This window comes from Lutjanus erythropterus, chromosome 13, assembly GCF_056507025.1.
Source record: "Lutjanus erythropterus isolate fLutEry1 chromosome 13, fLutEry1.hap2, whole genome shotgun sequence".
Classification (NCBI taxonomy): domain Eukaryota; kingdom Metazoa; phylum Chordata; class Actinopteri; order Lutjaniformes; family Lutjanidae; genus Lutjanus; species Lutjanus erythropterus.
The window spans coordinates 31,554,980-31,573,404 of NC_139329.1; the positions used below are offsets into that span (position 1 = coordinate 31,554,980).

Here is an 18,425-nt window from a genome sequence, read left to right on the forward strand (position 1 = left end):
AAAGATAAAAATGAGACATTAAAACACTGCTCCTGCTTATAACTTGTATTTTTAATGTCTTAACTAAAAAAGTTTTTTTTTAATTTCCTATGTATACAGTTTTACCTTTTCCTTAAAACCAAACTTCTTCGGCTTCTCCTCCTTTACACAAATGACACAAATGGAAGAAAATTATTACAAATAATGAAAACAGGTGGTTCATATAATGTTGAAAAATCCACAACAAAGCCACCAAACACTGGTGTAATCAGAGGCTGGGCAGTGAATGCAACACAGATGTAAACTGAAGACACCAGCACCTTTTTTTAATGTGTGACCACACTGTAAAACAATATCAGAGAGCAAATATCTGAACAAAGACTGGATAAATCAAAAGTGTCCCCCCACTGTCACTTAATGTTAATGATAAAAGGACTTGTGTTACATTAAAATGTCTGTGTTCTGTTACTGGACGGACGGGGACGTTAATACGGTGTCGTCATTTGAGTTTTCCAGGTTTTTGAAGTCGTTGTTGTGGTGAAAAGACTAATAAATCACATCTTTACCTCCTCTTTCTTCTTCTTCTCTTCCATCTCTCTCTTCTTGCGCTTGTCGTCTTCCTCTTTTTTCTTCTTCTCCTCAGCCTCCTTTTTCCGCTTCTCCTCCTCTTCTTTCTTCTTCTTCTCTTCCAGCTCTTTCTTCTTCTGCTTTTCTTCCTCTTCTTTTTTCTTCTTCTCCTCCACCTCTTTCCGGCGTTTCTCTTCCTCCTCTTTCTTCTTCTTCTCCTCCATCTCCTTTTTTCTCTTTACCTCCTCCTCCTTCTTCTGTCTCTCCTCCATCTCCCGTTTCTGTTTCTCCTCCTCTTCTTTTTTAATTTTTTCCTCCCTCTCCTTTTTTTGTTTTTCCTCCTCCTCTTTCCTCAGTCTCTCCTCCATTTCCTTTTTCTGATTTTCTTCCTCCTCTTTCCTCAGTCTCTCCTCCGTTTCCTTTTGTTGTTTTTCCTCCTCTTCCCTCTTCTTCCTCTCCTCCTCCTCCTTTAGCTGCCTTTCTTCTTCCTCTTTCTTGAGCTTCTCCTCCATTTCCCTTTTTTGCTTTTCCTCCTCTTCTATCCTCTGCTTTTCTTCCATTTCTTTTTGCTGTCGCTCCTCTTCTTCTTTACTCTCTCTCTCCTCCTCCTCCTCCTTGTCAGCATCAGGCGCAGCTTCTTCTTCAGCATCTTTAGTTCCTGAATCGGGCTGCGTGACCTCGGCTTCTGTTACTGCAGCTTTCTCCTCGACCTCCTCCTGTAAAATAAATTTCACTGAGTGACTTAATTTATCAATAGAATTAAGTTCTAAATAAAAAATAAATCTAAAATAAGAGACTGCACCTCATTTGTTTTGCTCAGCTCGCCTGGTTCCTACAGGAGGACACTTTAAGGCTCCTGATAGAACCTTCTATATCTATAAAGGATTATACCTAAAATCATCTGTTGAAGTTTTCAGCTAGAACCCCTCTGACAGTTTCTACAGAAAACCCTTATATGGTCTAATGGTTCCACCAGGAATCATTCTATCCAGAACCTTTCCACCTTCTAAGAGTGCAAACAAGAACCTATTAGGGTTAGTTGTTTTTTTTTTATCTACAATCCACAGGGTGTTCTACAAAGAACCTTCTTTTATTCTAAGGGTTTTATCTGAAACACACCCAGGGATGAGCTCTTGTGGGATTTCAACGATTCTTTGGATGAAAAAGGTTCTTAATGGAACCCTTGACAAACTCTTTCAAAAAATGGCTCCTCAGATGCAAATGGTTCTGGTTAGAACCTCAGCCCTTCAGGAAGAACCCTTTTGGGACTCTAATTTCTACGTGTGTATGACAGAATAATGTCACTCCAAACAGTTTTACTCTCTATACATAAAATCTTTAGCAGACCTTCTCCTCTTCCTTCTTCTCCTCTTCCTCTTTCCTCCAGGAGTTGGTGTCGGTGTCTGGCGCCTCCTCTTGGGCCGGTTTCTCCTCCTCCTCCTCCTCTGTCTGTCGCTGTCTGCTGCTGCTGATGGACGACTGCTCCTCCAGCGTGCTGTCTGTGCCGTTGGCAGTGGTGCCGATGGTGGGGTCGAGCTCCTTCTGTCTCTCCATGGCCTCCTTCATCCTCCTCTGCCTGCGCTCCTCCCTCTTGGCCAGGCGCTCCAACAAAGCCTGGTCGTCATCTGCACCACCGGGTGTGGAGGAGGACTCGGTCTCCGTCACACTGCGAGCACATGATGAAATTCAAGTCCAACTAAGGTTAAATCTCCAAATCTCCCTCAAGATTAAATGTTCTGTCTGATTAATTGTGATAAAACCACAAATTCTGGACCTGGAATTGCACCCGGCATTTCAGTAGAGAAAGTAAAGTTCCCGTTATGGCGAAGCTAACTAGCAGTACTGTTGCTAACATACCTGACAGCAGAATATCAGTGGTGTGTATCACTGTCACATTACATGGTTTACTCCTGATGCAAGTTAACATTCTTCAGCCACATTAGACATCATGGATCGTTTTCTGTCCTGTAAGTCCTGAACATACCTGAGGATAATCAAGTACTGAGAGCAGCACACTGTAAATCCACCCAGCTTACTGTCCAACAAATGACATCAACTCCTTTTTCTGCTTTGGTCTACGGCTGTTTATGAAGCAGCTCTACTCTGATGACACAACGAACAAAATCACAGCTCAGGTGGAGGTTCTGTTTCTCTGTTTAGTGTCTTTTGACTTTAGTTTGTCTCACTACACAGTGTTATTTAAACTTTTTTCAACATCGCACCTGTTAGTGTTGATCACATCAGTGGGTCCAGACTCGTCTAATTCCCTCATCTTCTTTCTCTCCTCCCTCGCACGTCTCCTTTTCTCCCGAGCTTCCTCCTCATCGTCATTGGTGACACCCACACTGAAATATCACACAAATATGTTAACGTATTTTTACTCCAAAAGTTTTTATGCTGCTGTGCAGTCAGAGGTGCACACAAGGTTGTCCCCTAGTTCTGTTTTTGAGAGTATAATAATTAATGGTAGCAAGTTTGTAAAACTTTACCTGTGCAGGACTCTGATTTAAGACATGAATCACTGATGTAAGCAGTGTTCAGGAGTAACAGAGTATATGTAACAGTGTTATGTTACTTAAAATACAAAGTATCAGTAACTGTACTAAATTACATTTGCAGTATAAATTGTTGGTATTCTAAATACAGTTACTGTCTTCAAAAATAGATTACTTGGAGGGACACACCAAATACAGTGTCACACCTGTTAAATTAGGTCAGATAAATTGAGAACAGCACATAAAGGCTTTTATTTATGAGTTCTGTTTACTTTTTTAAAATGGATCATAAATATATTAAGGTATTTTCAAACTTCTAAAACTGAAAATGTCTTATTTCTCTATTTTCCATGACTTCTCAAGGCCCGCCTGCAGGGCCCTCACAGCCCACACTTTGAGAATCACTGTTTAGTCTTTTTGTTCTAAAATTAATACGAGGGAAACATTTCCCATGAAAAGATTTTTAAAAATGTGCATGCAGCACGGCTGCCACACAAGAGGAGACACACAGCCAGGACAATGTCAGGAATGTGCAAGTTCTTTTTTGTAATGCTAGTTTGCTCCGTCATATCAGGCTATATGGAGGTAAAATTTGACTTGCTTGTTAGTTTAGCTAGCTGGCTAATTAGCTCAGTGGAATTACTGGCATGTCTCGCAAATTGGCCTGTTTATCATGTGTTATGTGCATAAGCTGCTCTTTGATCTTGTGAGAACAGCAAAGGCATGTCGTTCCCAAAAGCAAAGTAATCCAGAGTGTTTAGAATACATTACTTAGGTTACAAGTTACTTTTCAGGGCATGTATTCAGTAATCAAAAGTAACCCTTCCACACAGATATGTCTAGAGCTCACCTCATAAGACATGACGGAGTGGGGAGATGCCACAGCAGAGGGAAAACAGACAAAGAAATAATAAGAAACACACACCGTACATGTGTCTGAGATCTAAATGTCACCAGAAGAAAATGAGGCTGAAGAAGTCCAAAGAAAAGACCCCCATGGCAACATCTTTAATCAAAGACAGAGACGATGCTGGGAAACAGAAGAGTGAAAAGGAGGAAGATAAAGAGATAAAGATGAGGACAAAATCAACTCTAGAACAAAAAACAAAAGAAATACTCTCCCATCCTTCCCATCTCACTTACATCCTGCCACTGACCTTCATACATCCTCAGTGAGCATGCCAGGCTGTCTTTTCCAAGCGTTACCAGGCTTTATGAGGCGCGGAGAGAGAGCTTGAAATGGCTCATTGATAGAGCTTGGGTATTATTTCCCTCTGCTCTTCCTGAATCCACAACGCAATGATTTACAGATGTAGTAAGAGGAGGGGGTGATGGAAACCACGAGAATCGTTTCTATCTTTAAAATGGAAACAAAGACTCAAACAAAGCGGAAATCCAACAAATCCTCAGGCAAAGGTTCCTCAGAATGGCATAGGTCGCCCCGAGAAATCATAGAGGAAGCAACTCAATGCGATGATACTCCACCCAAAGCTAGAGGCCTGCTGTGAGAGAGCTGTCAAAAATGTTACAGTTACATTTCCAGACGAGACGACCAGGCCTGAGGGACGTGAAACATAATAAATGGAGGCAAATATGATGAAAGTTTCTTGGCTAACAGGAGAAACTGAGTGAGACGAAGGACAAGAGACTAACTCAAGCTGTTCAGAGCAGGCGATCTTGTGCTGAAATAAAAATGGCAGTCAAAACATTCCAGCGTCTGCAGCGTTTCCTCGGGCTGCAGAGAGCAGCTGGGAGGCCGGGTACTGTGGCACTGTTGGCAGAGCTGGGTGCACAACTGTGAGAAAATTGCAAAGAACGCCTTTTTTTCCACTGGAGCCCTGATAGGACATCTGATATGACAGCAACTGACTTCTGAACTGGAGGAAAAGTAATGTGCCGAGCTGTGGCCAGATTTCACCATAATCCTTTAACAGATAAAACTGACAGTATTTAACATTTTTAACAGATTCAATGCCAATGTGCCGTCCATCTCTCAACATCCCTCACCTGTATGTGCCTTATATAAGATAGAGCCATTTTCAATCTGCAATATTATGATATCCTCCCGTCAGTCAGTCTTCAACTTTCATTAAAAATTAAAGTTGTCTCTCGAACTAATTTCCCCATTCATGATAATTGTACAACTGATAATTTATCCCTATAAATTGCCTGTTTAGCATGTTATGTGAAAGGGGAGTGGCCGCTTTGAGTGCCAGGTGGATACCTTCACAAGTGGCTAGGTAGCCGATTCATTTAGCCGCCTCAGTTCACGCTACACCTCTTTACACCCATTTTTAGATTAGCCGTGAGTTATGCGGAGTCAGGCGCTGCCAAGATGGCGTCGGCTGGAGCCACCACACTGTGAGCTTCACAATGGCTCTTCAGAAACCTATGGGCGACGTCACGGAGACTCATTACACTATTTATTTTACAGGCTTTAGAACCAAGACAGACAGGTTCTGCGACAGCACCACAGAGGCTGTCCATGCCCTAAGACTAAATCTAAATCATTAATGCTGCAATTATTCCTGATTGTGACACACTGTAAGGGTATGTATACAATAGTATACTCTATAGGTAATTGTGGTACTGATAGCTCCTGCCTGGGCGTGTTGTTTTAATTATTTATTACTTAAATTAGTCTAATGTCCTAATGTATTCATTGCATGTGACAGGGGTTTTAGTTTCCTTGTTTTGCGCAAGCTAATCTAACCAAATTTCTCTAAACTATTAGTAAGAACAAGTATTGAAACTTTAAACATGAAGATTAATTTTTAAAAAAAGACTAAATTGCTTCCTAAAACAGCTGGGCGCTGTAATTTTTAGCAAATGTTGCCGGAACAAGAGAAAAGAACACCATGTGTTGTGGACTATTTTCAGCTGTCGATTAATAAACATTCGGTGCTCTAGTGAATATTTATGGACCACAGTGGCTGTGTTCATTGTAATGAAGGAACATGCTGGTATTGGGAGAAGGTAGCCTTCAGGGCTTTCTGTCAGAAGGGCTCTCTGGAAGTCAGGTGAGGTATTTATTAAGAGCAACAGTACATGTGGGGAGCAGGATGGGGTCGATTACTGGGTCAAACACAGGACTTTCACATAGGAGTTTGTGTCCCATGCAAAGCATAATTTACTTAATTTTCTGTTGCAGTTTAATTAGTTTTAGAGGCAACAAAGCCATCATTCTGGTAGAACACTTTCCACCAGAATGTCTCTCTGAGTGTCACAGCATGACTCATTAATTTGAAGGAAGATGGTATAGAAGGCTTTGCTTTTACAGGAAATACTTCCCAGACAGATTATTAGAAGGTGGTTTCTGTCTTTAGATGGGATTTGTTGAAAATTAGTATACATATAAAGTATATGGACTCCAGCATCACCAGACTTATTGTTTTAATGCATCACTGTATTGTGAAGCTGAAAATTAGCACTACACTATGTACGTGTTCCAGTTGTATATTTTCTCTGGTTTTAATCATCTCTTTTGTCTTAAGTCTAGTCTAGTTTCCTCCTATTAATTTTAAGTTTGTTTCCACTTTACTAGGAGTCATGACCTCACCTGAGTTCTTCAAGGTTTTAAATCAGATTGTAGTTTGTATGGTTAGATTACTACATGTCTTAATGATGATGGTTTTGGTTTTGATGGTTTTCAGCATTCCTATACAGTTTACATCACTGTAGATCATTTTCTTTTTTGTTCTTTTGATGTTATATAACACAGTCTAAAGAGTCAAACCTGCAAGTTTACGCTCACGTGTGAACATTTTACGACTAGATGTCAGCAGTAACTCTTTAATGGTATTGTACAGTGAGAGGGAGGGAGACGACAGGGAGCGAGAGACAAATCCAAACAGCAGCACAGCCGACCAACTCCCTAATGAGCGAAAAAGGCGGTGGAGATCATTAAGCCGTCATCGCCTGAGCAGCGTCCAGGTCCTGTCTGCTCCACTCTGCACACGCACTCACAACTCCTCTCTCATGCAAAAATGCATAAACCCAAAGACAGACGAATACACAAGTACACACAGTAGGGGAGACCAGGGACGGTGGTGAGGTTTTTTGTTTCAGCATCAGTAACTCTTTGGCTGCTCATGTTAGATATCTTAACTATGAAACACAGTACCTATATTTGTCTGCTACAAATGACAACTCCCTTAGACCCCTTAGAGATTTGCTAAATGTTTCATGCACACAATTTAGAGATTCTCATCATTTTAATTAGCTGTCACTATTAACTGTTACTAACTATCCCCACTCCAAGCAGCCATTACAGTGAAACTGTTTTAACAGGTGAGCTTGAAAGTAGCATGAATGCAAAGCATCAAATTAAAATATAGATGCTAACAATACTATAGTGATACCAGTGCTCTTTTTTCTTGATGTCATTATTATTATTACATGAGGCTGAAACTGAACGTCAGTCTGAAAAGCTTGCGTAGTTTGTGTAATGAAGCTTGTGTAATGGCGCCCTTAAACCATTGTGGGGCGCTCTAGGATTCTGGCCTTGTGACCTTCACAGGTGCAGCCGATTGGCTGAGAGATGGCCCTCATTTGGATAATTCCCCATAATGCATTGCTGAGAGTTTAGGTTTGTTATTTTGTTCCAAATGTTACTGTTTGTATTTGTTCAAAGCATGGTGGTTTATGGTGGTTTGGTAACTGTCATTTTTGTGCTGGTTTATTGTCACACCATGAGTGAGGGACCTTGTGCATTTCTTCATTCTGCATTGGTTACAAATGCAGGGTAGAAGTGAGAAGAGTTACTCAGCTCTGCATTGCTTGGCAAAGTGTTTGCAGACAGAAAACGCATGACATTGTGCAGAGAAACTGCTGCTTTAGGTTATGCAAATCAAACACTTGTATCTGTAATCTTTGCTAAACAAAGTTAAGTTATTTTCCCACCTAAAAATATAATTTTTTTGTTGTTGTAAAATCCCTGATGTTGCTCACAGAGACATGCTACTTCGCCTTTGAGCTCTAAAAGGATAAAGCAGTGTACCATAGTGATGACATCACCACAGTTCTTTTCTGATTGGTTTAAGTGACAGTGTTAAAACACTCCCCTGTCTCCCCTAAGCCTTTATTACTAAGCATCTGTCCCCACTACTTTCCACGACTAATGGATTATTAGTAAAATGATTGGAGGAGAAACATCTTGGACACCTGAAGTTTGTCCTCGCTGTATGGGTCTAAAAACAGAAAACTGCACAGTATAGATGGGACGTCCCTGTGAGCAGCTGACAGCAGCTACATTAGTGGTTTATAGACGTGTGGGAGTTTTCGCCCCTGCTGATCAAATATGGTGTCCTGAAGCCGAAAATGTATCAGGTTTGTTTTGAGAGTCGTGAGCGAGACAGCCAAGCACCGACAACTAATGAGGCTTTAATTTATGATGTCGTGGTGAACAGCAGGATGTCCTTTTATAGCATTTGCACATTTTTCACCACGCATTAATTTTTTTCCCACTAAATTTAACCGGTGTTTTGAGCACGCATGTCTATCAGTGTGTGTTTTTGTGTGTTATTTTGCACACAAGTTTTTACGTTCTCAGACGGTTTCACTCACCTGTCAGCCTCGAGACGCATCTGCTCTCTCCTCTGCCTCCTCAGCTCCATGCGGCGGTCAAAATCATCGTCCATGATGCCCAAAAGATTCTCCTCACTGAAAGACACAATTGTGATATCAGATCATGAGCGCTCCTTTCAGTACAGTCAATCACTACATGCTTGATCAACAGGAGACACAGATGCTTGGAAAATCCTCTGGATGCTGCAGTACATGGAACATTTTTCAGATGGAAAAAACATCTCATTTCATCATCATGGTAACTTCACAGCTTTCTGAGGTTTAATACTAATTAACAAACCCTCACTGCAATGAAGACAACATTTTTAAAAAATCCTAAAATTATATAACCCATCAAAGTACTGAGGGCCACCCTTGACAGCTTCATGGCATGTACAGAAACATAAAGAACTATAGTGCCTGTTGGTTTACAGTACCTTAGCAGTAGCTGAAGTTTAGTCCATGAACAGCAGTGTCTCCCCTCTCTTCATATATCAACTTCTACAGTCTGGTTTATATCTCAGCTCTTCTGCAGCACAAAGAATTCCTGCTTGTTCTTTCAGCGACTTTAACTACCAGAAAAGGCAAAGCCTGCCTCTCTGCTCCCCTCTCTCTCTCTCTCTCTCTCTCTCTCTCTCTCTCAGCCTCCCTCCTCCTCCTCAACCTGACTCCTGCTCTCACTTTCCCCTCCCTGATCTCTGACTTCAGACAAACTGTTTCCCAAGGGTCGTCTTGTTTCATCCTGCTTTTTTCACTGCGTTTCCTGTAACTCTTATCAAGTGTGTCAGTTTTATATTTATTGGGGTGTCTTTTCTTAATTTATTAGGTACACCTACTCATTTTACCTCTAACCTTCCCTTATGGACCATTTTGTTTGACACCAAATGTGAAATGAACTCTAACTGATCTTAAATCAACTGATAGCCCTTTAAGAAGGACGTGTCAGTTTATATCAGTTATTATCTCATCTTTCCAAAGTAAAAATCAGATTTGTCTTTACTAATAAAACATATGCCAGTAAACCAGACCAGAAATGTTTAGTATCTGTTATTTTATTCTAAAGAATTTTATTTCATTCTATTTGTTTAATTTAAATTTTTCATACGGATGTGGAGCAGACTTATGCCCTGAACTCTTTTTTAATCAATGTCATTCTAAAAACTCTCAATGCAAGAGATGCAGCCTAAAAGGCACCAGATATAGTCCTTAATAATCTAAAAAAAAGTCTGGTTGAAGTGATTGATAATTCAGCCCTATTTGTTCTCTCCTCCAAACACTTGTGACAGTGCCTCAGACTTCTCGTGAGATTATCTTGCTGCTTCTTTCCCCCTGAAAAATCTGCCAAGAGAGGAAACTTCTGTTCTTTAATTTTAGACCAAATTATCAGTTCTTGATCAATAAGTAGTACCTGTTCACACAAGGAATGAATTAGAGTCTATCTTGCAATGGGATCACACCAGCTGTGACGTCCAATAACCCAACCCACGAACATTCAGTAGTCATTACCATGCTATTACATGAACAGTCAGCATTCATGGGTTGGACCACACCTATCCTCAAACTCTCCTAGAAATTACATTTGTATAATATTTATAAGACTTTACCAGCACAGTCCAGGATTTGCAACCAGACCTCTGCAACAAACGCGCTTCAGTTAAGGTGAGGAAATATTATGATTTGGGGCGGGTTTAGGCAGCAAAATCATTTCAGTTAAGCTTTAAATTTTTATGAATAAATCTCACATCTCAAGCCACGGCTGTGTTTTGAATACTGCAGTCACTTTGACTGTATAATGTATTGCAAGACTGCAGAAAACAAATAATATCTATATGATATAATATCTAAGACACAGGGCTGCAACTGCACACCTAACGTATAAAGGTTCATGACTCCATCTTGCACGGTCGTGATGCTATCGTGTGGACAAAATCCATCCACAGGAGGACATATGTACACCTGGCAGAGTACTCAAAACTGCCTCTGTAGTAGCTCTCACTACAGTAGGTGTCTCCAGGACCACATTTTGCCATGATTATACAGACTTAACTTTCCACCCCACCCTTCCTGAGTAGAGATGGAGGCCCATGTATCCACTGGGCAGATTAATCTACAGGTCAGCTTTATTTGAACTGTAGAGGCTGGTAAGACATGATAACCTGAGCAAAACACCCATCATTCATCTTAATAATCAGTGAACCATAAAACTGCCTCCACTGTTATTAAGTGCAGGTCTACTGAGACTCCATGACAGCTCTCTGGCATCAGAAATGATGAACTATCAATGTAAAATTCATTGATTATAGATAAAATTATACTTCTTGTGCAAGGCTGCCAAAGTATTTAATTTACAACTCAATCTAATCAATCAACAAACCAAACTCTCTAATAAGGTAATAATGATTCTGTATTTTTGTCTGCACTACTAGGGGGTAGTTTCCCAAAGCTTAGTCGCTTATGTAATACCACAACATCCTGTGCCAGGTCACTAACTACACAACTATTTCTGGGTATAGCAAGAAACCTTGAGTGCCAATTCCAAGCCACCGCCAATAAAAACCCTTTATCAAACAATCTTTTTTCCCATGTGGAACATTTACCAGCTGCCATCAACCATCTCTTGACCACCTTGTTTAAGTCTGTAAGAAAGAAAGTCTGCCAGTAACTCCAGCCAACAGATACAGCATGCACCGGAGTGTGAAAGCACAGAGTAGAGCTCCGAAGTGTGATTTCAGATTCTGTCCCGTTCAGAGGAGGAAGGAAAATGAAACCAACAAACCAACACTTCCAGATATCTTGGCTCAGAAAATGAAGTACTTACTTTTGTTGCGCTCATAATTTTAACACCTGCTGCAATGTCGTACATCAGACACACTCCGTTCTAGCAGTGTCGGTGAGGACAAAACAGTTCTGATTACCTCACAGTGAGATGTATTTCTTCTATTATATGCAGTTTTGATATATCATTTGTGTAGCTGAGTTTAAGAGGAAAAACATGCAGGATTTTCCACAAAAAATGTTGCATAGATACAAAAAAATCCCTCTCAAGTGTGTGGCAGTACCTGCATCCCGTACCTTCTTATTTTCTCATTATTTGGTTGTACTCGGGATGCTTTTGTTGGTATTTGACGTCCTGGGACTCAACAATAAGCTATCTATGTGGGCCACTTACAAACAGCAGCCAACAAATCTTACTTATTCTAGCTTTAATTATAAGATGTCTATTGTGTCAAAGTAATCCACATCTAAAGTTTATCAAAGATGGGCCACTGATCAAACTAAACTACCTTTTCTTTACATGTTAACTGTATAAATAATGAGGTTTTTGAGTATGTTGGTTTGGCCTGTCTTTGACTTTGTGTCCTTGTATATATTGGCTCAGCAAATTTTATTCGATCCTCATTATATGATTATATGAGACTGTATCATACCATTTCACTGCACTGCATTTGGGCTGTCAGCTTTTTCTGTAAAACCCACAGATCAGTGGAAGAACCTGCCCGATGATGTGAACAGCTGCAGCTCTTTCAGCACTTTCAAAACCAACTCCTGTTAAAAGCTGTTCAGCTCTGCACTCACTGACCTTGAATTCTGTCTTTTGGTCTTCATGACATGCTCCTATTTGACAAGCAAACATCGGGGACATGTTATCGTGTGTAGTTTTGTATTGCGAGTTCTTTCTTTTCTTTTCTTTTTTTTTTGTATAGCTTTATATTAAGTTATTGTATTTTTTGTTCTCCTTGTGAGCCAGCAGTATATTTTTGTTTGTTATTAAATCACTTTGAACCATCTCTGCTCTGTCTACATTTTTTGTGTCTGTCCTTTTGTTTGCTATTTTGTTTGACACATGGTAACAGTACAAACTGACCACAATGGACCCAGTAGACTTTTCTTGGTCCTCAAAGTCTGTCTGGACATTAAATGCAGCCTTTTTGCGGATGGACTCTCCTTTCTTGGCTGACACCTAGTTATCGCAAACCTCATGAAAAGTTTGCAGCTCAACCTTGATTCACCCAGCAACTCTGATGCTTAGCATGGACTCCTCTCGCCACCAGCTTGCTACCCAACCAGCTAGCATCCAACCTGCTTCCCAGTCTGCAAGCAACCAGCCATCAACTCAGCCTGCACTCCAGTCGAGTTTGTGAGCATGAAACCTGATAGTTCAGACATACAGTAAATTCCTTTGGACAGACATTTAATTTATGTATTTGGTGTTGTATGAAGTTATGTAAAACATAAATATTTGCTTATCTTGGCTCAATTTTTGAGTTTCTATGGGAATAAATAATAATCACGATCACATAGACATCCAGGAATTGATCAAAATAAGCAAGTAACCTAAGCAGGGCATCTTTTACCAAATGTCTGTAAATACTAATCACAACATTATTTTAATGCTATGCTGAAATTGGTTTACAACTGCCCAAGCCACAATTTCAAATCTATGTTCAAACTATGCTGAGACATAAAAAGGCATCCAGCAGTTTGTAAACAGGAAGAATAGCACACATTCTTTTAAGGGAGAATGAGGAGGATTTGTCCGAGGTGTTTGTAAACGCACCAGAAAGATAGATGTCAAGTCTCCTTCCCAGGATGTCAAATATTGATGTTTTGGGTTGGTAAAGCATCCTGAGTGCAGCAAAATAATGAGAAATACAGGCAGAGGGCAGAGTCTCTGCAGATGCAGCCAGTGGTGAGTCCATATGTTTTTTTGTTTTGTTTTTTAAGGGAAATGTTGCATATTTTGCCTTTAAAAAAATTAAAGTAAGTATTGTTTATAAGAGCCGTCCTGCACAATTAAAACAGCATGGCAACACCTAATCAATGGCTGGATTATCTTGACCTGCAGGAAGCTTTAGCCCAGCTTTTAGTCAGACTGATATTTTCTGTTGGTGGCTCTGTTACTGAAAATCAATGTAAAGACAATGAAACAGGCTTCCACCCAACTACTGCAAGTCCAGGACCAAAATCTTTCAGTTTCAGGGTGCCCTGACATCCCAGGCACACACTCATTTGTTTGACTTTTAAGGACATGCTGAAGGAAAATAATATGGGGGGGGATTTCTGGACTGATGCATCAATCTTCTATAACAACATGCCAAAGAATGCTGGGAGTCGAGATAGAGTGAGCTCACAGACGTTAACGTTAACGTCACACTTTATTCTCTTTATATCGTGCACCACTGTGTCGTGTGTGGGTGTTTTCTCCTCTCACTTTAATATGAGATGCATGTAATGTATTATATATTTATGTCCCGACCAGTCCCAAGCAGTTTAGCACAGCTAGTGTTGTCAGTCTTGACCATATGAAGGCATGGTTATGCAACGCATTGTCATAAAGAGGGGCACTTCAGTATGTCGTCACTTTATTTAGGTATTTGTATCCTCAGATCTGAAGAGGAGCCCACCAGCAGGGAGCCATCGGTCATAATGGGGCAGGAGGACGTGACAGTTTAGTTTTTACAATGGCCGACACCATATACAGTCATTAAGGCTCACAAACAGAGCAGGTAAAACAAGGCCTTTTTCTAAAACATCCACTACATGGGTAACAAGACAATTGAGAGCCTTCCTGGAAAGGGATGACAGTCTTTTACACGTCAGTTTCCTGGAAAACAGAAAAGTGATTAATTGATGCTCATCTTAATTTTGGACAAAACATTTGTAGAGATTTGGAAAGGTGGTTGTTGCTGATATGAGTCCAGAAAAAGTAACTAAAACTGAGATTGTGCTTTTTTTAGCCTCTCTAACTGCATAACTATTTGATGGTTTGCTGTGAAATCTGGTACAGATATTCATGTTGTCCAGATAATAAATGTTAATAATGCTGGCAGCAGGTCAGAGTTTTACTTATTCAGTTAAATATGTCAGCATTTTTTAGATTAATGAGGACAATGTTGTAAGGCTCAAGACCAGTATTCTGATATCACTATAAGTTAGTATCTTGCATCAATAGATGCTCAAACAGACTTACATCACACTATTAATGTCCATGTATATAGGTGGGCGCTCAAACATACAAATTAAAAAGAAAACATGAATTCTATAGTCAAAATGTTTTCATACTTGACATGCATTTAATAAACTCATCTCATTGTTTGCACGTACTTAGAGCACAGGCTGAGACGGTTGCTGAAGCATGCACTCTCTATGGCCATCCAAACCTCACCCATCAGGGTGAAATATGAAGTCCTGGATATCTACAACAGCGCCCACATCCTTCATCATGACACAGTCCCTCACAGTGATGATACAGGAGGTATTCCAGCTATGTGATCTCTGGTCTCCTGTACAGTATGTGCAACAATGAGCCAACATCGGTCAAATTTCATGTCAAGGCCTCTTTGTGCCCAAAAGATGCATATGCAATCATAATTTCCACTATAGTTAATTTTTTTACCGTCTTTGGCAGTGTCATCATTCACCTTGTTTTGTCTCACAGTCTTGTTTCCAGCTCTGATCTATGGGGGTGAAGCCCTCACATCTTTCCAACATAATTCGCTCACAGCTGTTCTTACATGGGACCAGTCAGGGTCTGGGGATGACAAATGCAGGCCTGTTTCTAAGCCGTGGACTCTATGGAGCAGCACTGACCGACCTGCAGGCTAACAGCTCGCAGACATGTCAGAGTTGTGATCCGGGCCTGTTTGGATTGGCTCGAGTCCAACAGGGCCGGCGAAGTTCTGCATGCCTAAAGTTGAAAATCTCACCACTCTGGCAGCTAAAGGTGAATGCCTCTTTACCCCCCACTTAGTTCACACATGTGGATACAGCACACACTTCAGGACAGATGCTCACTTGAGAGTTTCCCATAACAGCTGTCCCATCAGTCACCAGACAGGTGATTCGTACGGATTAGAGGGTGAATTATTCCTGCTCTAACACTGAGATTATCCAAATGTAAAGTCCCCGTTAGAGTTTAGACAGAAGTGCCTGCCAGTACCTACCTACAACACGGAAAAAGCCCCTAAAAGCTCCAAACTCTTAAACTGCAAGGGATTCTTATAAACTCCTTGTTACAGACTGTTATAGGCTTCCTGTCATGAGGTGGAATCACATTAACAAATCATTCCCACACGATGCCCAGGACAGGTTCTAATTCGTACATCTGTAACTGGTTTGTCTCATCTGTGTATTAGCTCTCAGGTTTGTGGCCTGCTGATAGGATCAAAAGGTTGCGCAGCACCCCTGCACGGTCACTCTGCTCTCATGCAAATGGAAACTCATCATTGTCTTACCAAACACAGAGCACTGAGCGTAACACTCGCCAGACACCGTTCATAAATATTCATAGATGTTTGCAACAAATCAACAAGAGAAGAAGTGCAGTGACAAGGAAACAATTCTGGCTTTCTATTTGTTGCATTCCCTGGCACCAACGAGATGCAGAGAGGTGAAGTGATGCATATTGGGAAAAAATAGTTCTGTGTGTATTCTGTCAAATGTCTATATATAACATTCACATTTTACCATACATTTTCTTCATACCTAGCTCTCTGGAACAAGCTTTAATTGCAAGTTCAGATACATAAAAACACTATGACACAAAATAGCTTTTAACGGGATAGATTAACCATTGGGAAATGCTCTCCATCCATCCATCCATCTTCAACCACTTACCCGGAGGCAACAGTCCCAGCAAGGGACCCCAGACATCCCTTTCCCCAGCTACAATAATCAGTTCCCAGGCCAGGGTGGAGATATAAGCCCTCCACCTCGTCCTCAGTCTGCCCCGTGGCCTCCTGGGAAATGCACTTACTCACTTTTTTCCTGAGTCAAATTAGAAGATACTACTCTCCTGTCTTTGAGATAGCTATTACCTTAGCTTAGCTTAGCTTGCTTAGCTTAGCATAAAGACTGGAAACAGGGGCAATAAAAGCTTAGCTTAGCTTAGCTTAACTTAGCTTGCCTAGCTTAGCATAAAAACTGGAAACAGGGGCAATAAAAGCCTGACTTTGTCTGAACTTAAAATATATGACTTCCGATACTGGTGTTGTAGTCATGACCAGATAAACCAAGACCAAATCTGTATTTTCTGTATGTACACTTCCTGTTTTGACTGCACGGGTGTGTTCATATTGAGATTTATAGCAAAACAAAGAGCACTGTGAGTATCTGGATATTGTATTCAAAACAACCAAAAAGTTGAGTGTGGAACGCTGGACACTTCTCATCCTCAATGGTCGCCATCTTGTCTATGTAGTTGTAGAGGCAGGGCTACCAAACTACTGAACATGGCAGCCCAGGTGGCTGAAGAAGCAACAGCAGTGACTACAATCTCGTCTCCACATCTAATTTACAGAAACATTTGCTGGTAAGACTAACCACTATCATCAGCTACACAGAGCAACCGCTAACTTTAGCTACAGACCAAATGCTAAAAGAAAGGAAGGACAGAAAGAAAGGCTTCCCATAGTTCCAGCAGGTTTGAGGGAGTCAAGTGTGCAGGTTTCTGGCATATTTAGAGGGAGACAAAAGTACTGGATATAGCCTATGATGTGTTGAAAGAACAAATACAGCTTATACTTGAATTGTCATTGTCATGGATTTATGATTTTAATATAGCGATTGAAGTTAACTAGGTGACCTATTTAATGTGATTAATGGATACAGTTCTGAAAGAAGTTTCCAATGCCAGTGTTGCCCATTAAAAGAATTTAAATCACAGTAAGACCACATTCATGTCCTTTGTTTCTTGAGCCAACTGGGATTTTATCCTGAGAACTCCTCAAGTGGTCCACTGAAGGTTATAGTAAGACATTAGTGCTTTGTGTGCAATACAAAAGTTAAAAGCCTTCCACTCACAGCCCCAATTACATCAACTCCACAGTCATTCTTTATGTACACACTGTGTGCTATTTGTATATTCTCTGGCTTTGTAATTACTGACTCAATGATGGCGTCTTTGTAGTGTATTAATAAGACATTAAAAGGAGGCAGAGGAAAGCATTATGTCCTATTAAAGACTGTTTCTAATGCATGACATATTTAGTTTGGCAAGTTACAGTAGAGCTCACATCTTCAATCAGGAAAGACATGCAGGCAGCTGGATATTAGTATTGTACAACTCGCTCTCTCTTTTGTAATCATTCCAACACAGTTAGGAAACCAGAAAATAAAACAATAAACTGTGCCAGGCTGATGTTTTTACATCCACCATTTTGTTCGATCTGTGACCAGCTCACTGCTCACTGATTTACGTTATATCTTGTTTGTTTAATCTGTAGAAAAAACAAAATTGTTTTGTCTCGAGGCACACCTGTATTCATATTATGCAAAGTATAACTACCGAACCAATGGTGGCAAAAAGTACTAGCGAAGTTCCTAGAGTGCAGGTGTGAAAACAGAATAATGTGCCGATCAATCAGGGCCTTGTGATATGTATAATTCACACCATCCAGCAACTGCGGGATCGTCAAAAACTGTGGTTTGCTTAATGAGTGCACATAGAGTGATCATGTAGTAAATTAAAAAAAATCATTCACAACATCGCGCACATCTGGACTTGCCTCGTGGCACATCAGTGTGACTCAGCACGCAGCTTGGAAACTTCTACACTACTTGGAATCTTGGGGCAGCTGTGGCTCAGGAGGTAGAGCGGGTAGCCTGCCGATCAGTGGTTTGGCAGTTTGATCGCCACCACGTCCTACTTCTTGCTTCTCAGCCACTGGAGAAGCGCAAGCCAGTGCCTCACCCATTCATCCACCCCATCTCCTCCAGACGTTCTCAGCCATGCACTATGTCGAAAGCCTGCTACGTCTCATGCAGCCACAGATGGGTTAACAATGAAGTCACTTGAAAGCCTGGTGGATTTCATTCAGC

General features: G+C 40.8%; 1 protein-coding gene across 9 annotated transcripts in view; it reads right to left on the reverse strand.

The window, feature by feature from the left end:
* The window catches only part of cald1b (caldesmon 1b), a 34,024-nt gene that overhangs the window by 11,892 nt on the left and 3,707 nt on the right, over positions 1 to 18,425 (reverse strand). For 6 of the 9 annotated variants that reach the window (XR_014771769.1, XR_014771768.1, XR_014771767.1 and 3 more), the window contains exons 2-6: positions 8,607 to 8,702; positions 2,769 to 2,891; positions 1,894 to 2,212; positions 546 to 1,262; positions 106 to 141 (exon numbers count right to left, since the gene is read on the reverse strand). Coding sequence is in view for 6 of the 9 variants with exons in the window: in XM_084734517.1 (XP_084590643.1) it covers positions 106 to 141; positions 546 to 1,262; positions 1,894 to 2,212; positions 2,769 to 2,891; positions 8,607 to 8,680 (1,269 nt within the window). In the remaining 3 variants the exon portion in view is untranslated. Of the gene's footprint in view, positions 1 to 105; positions 142 to 545; positions 1,263 to 1,893; positions 2,213 to 2,768; positions 2,892 to 8,606; positions 8,703 to 9,043; positions 9,198 to 18,425 lie in introns of those variants that run through there. The other 3 variants (XM_084734515.1, XM_084734518.1, XM_084734519.1) reach the window with 3 other exon arrangements.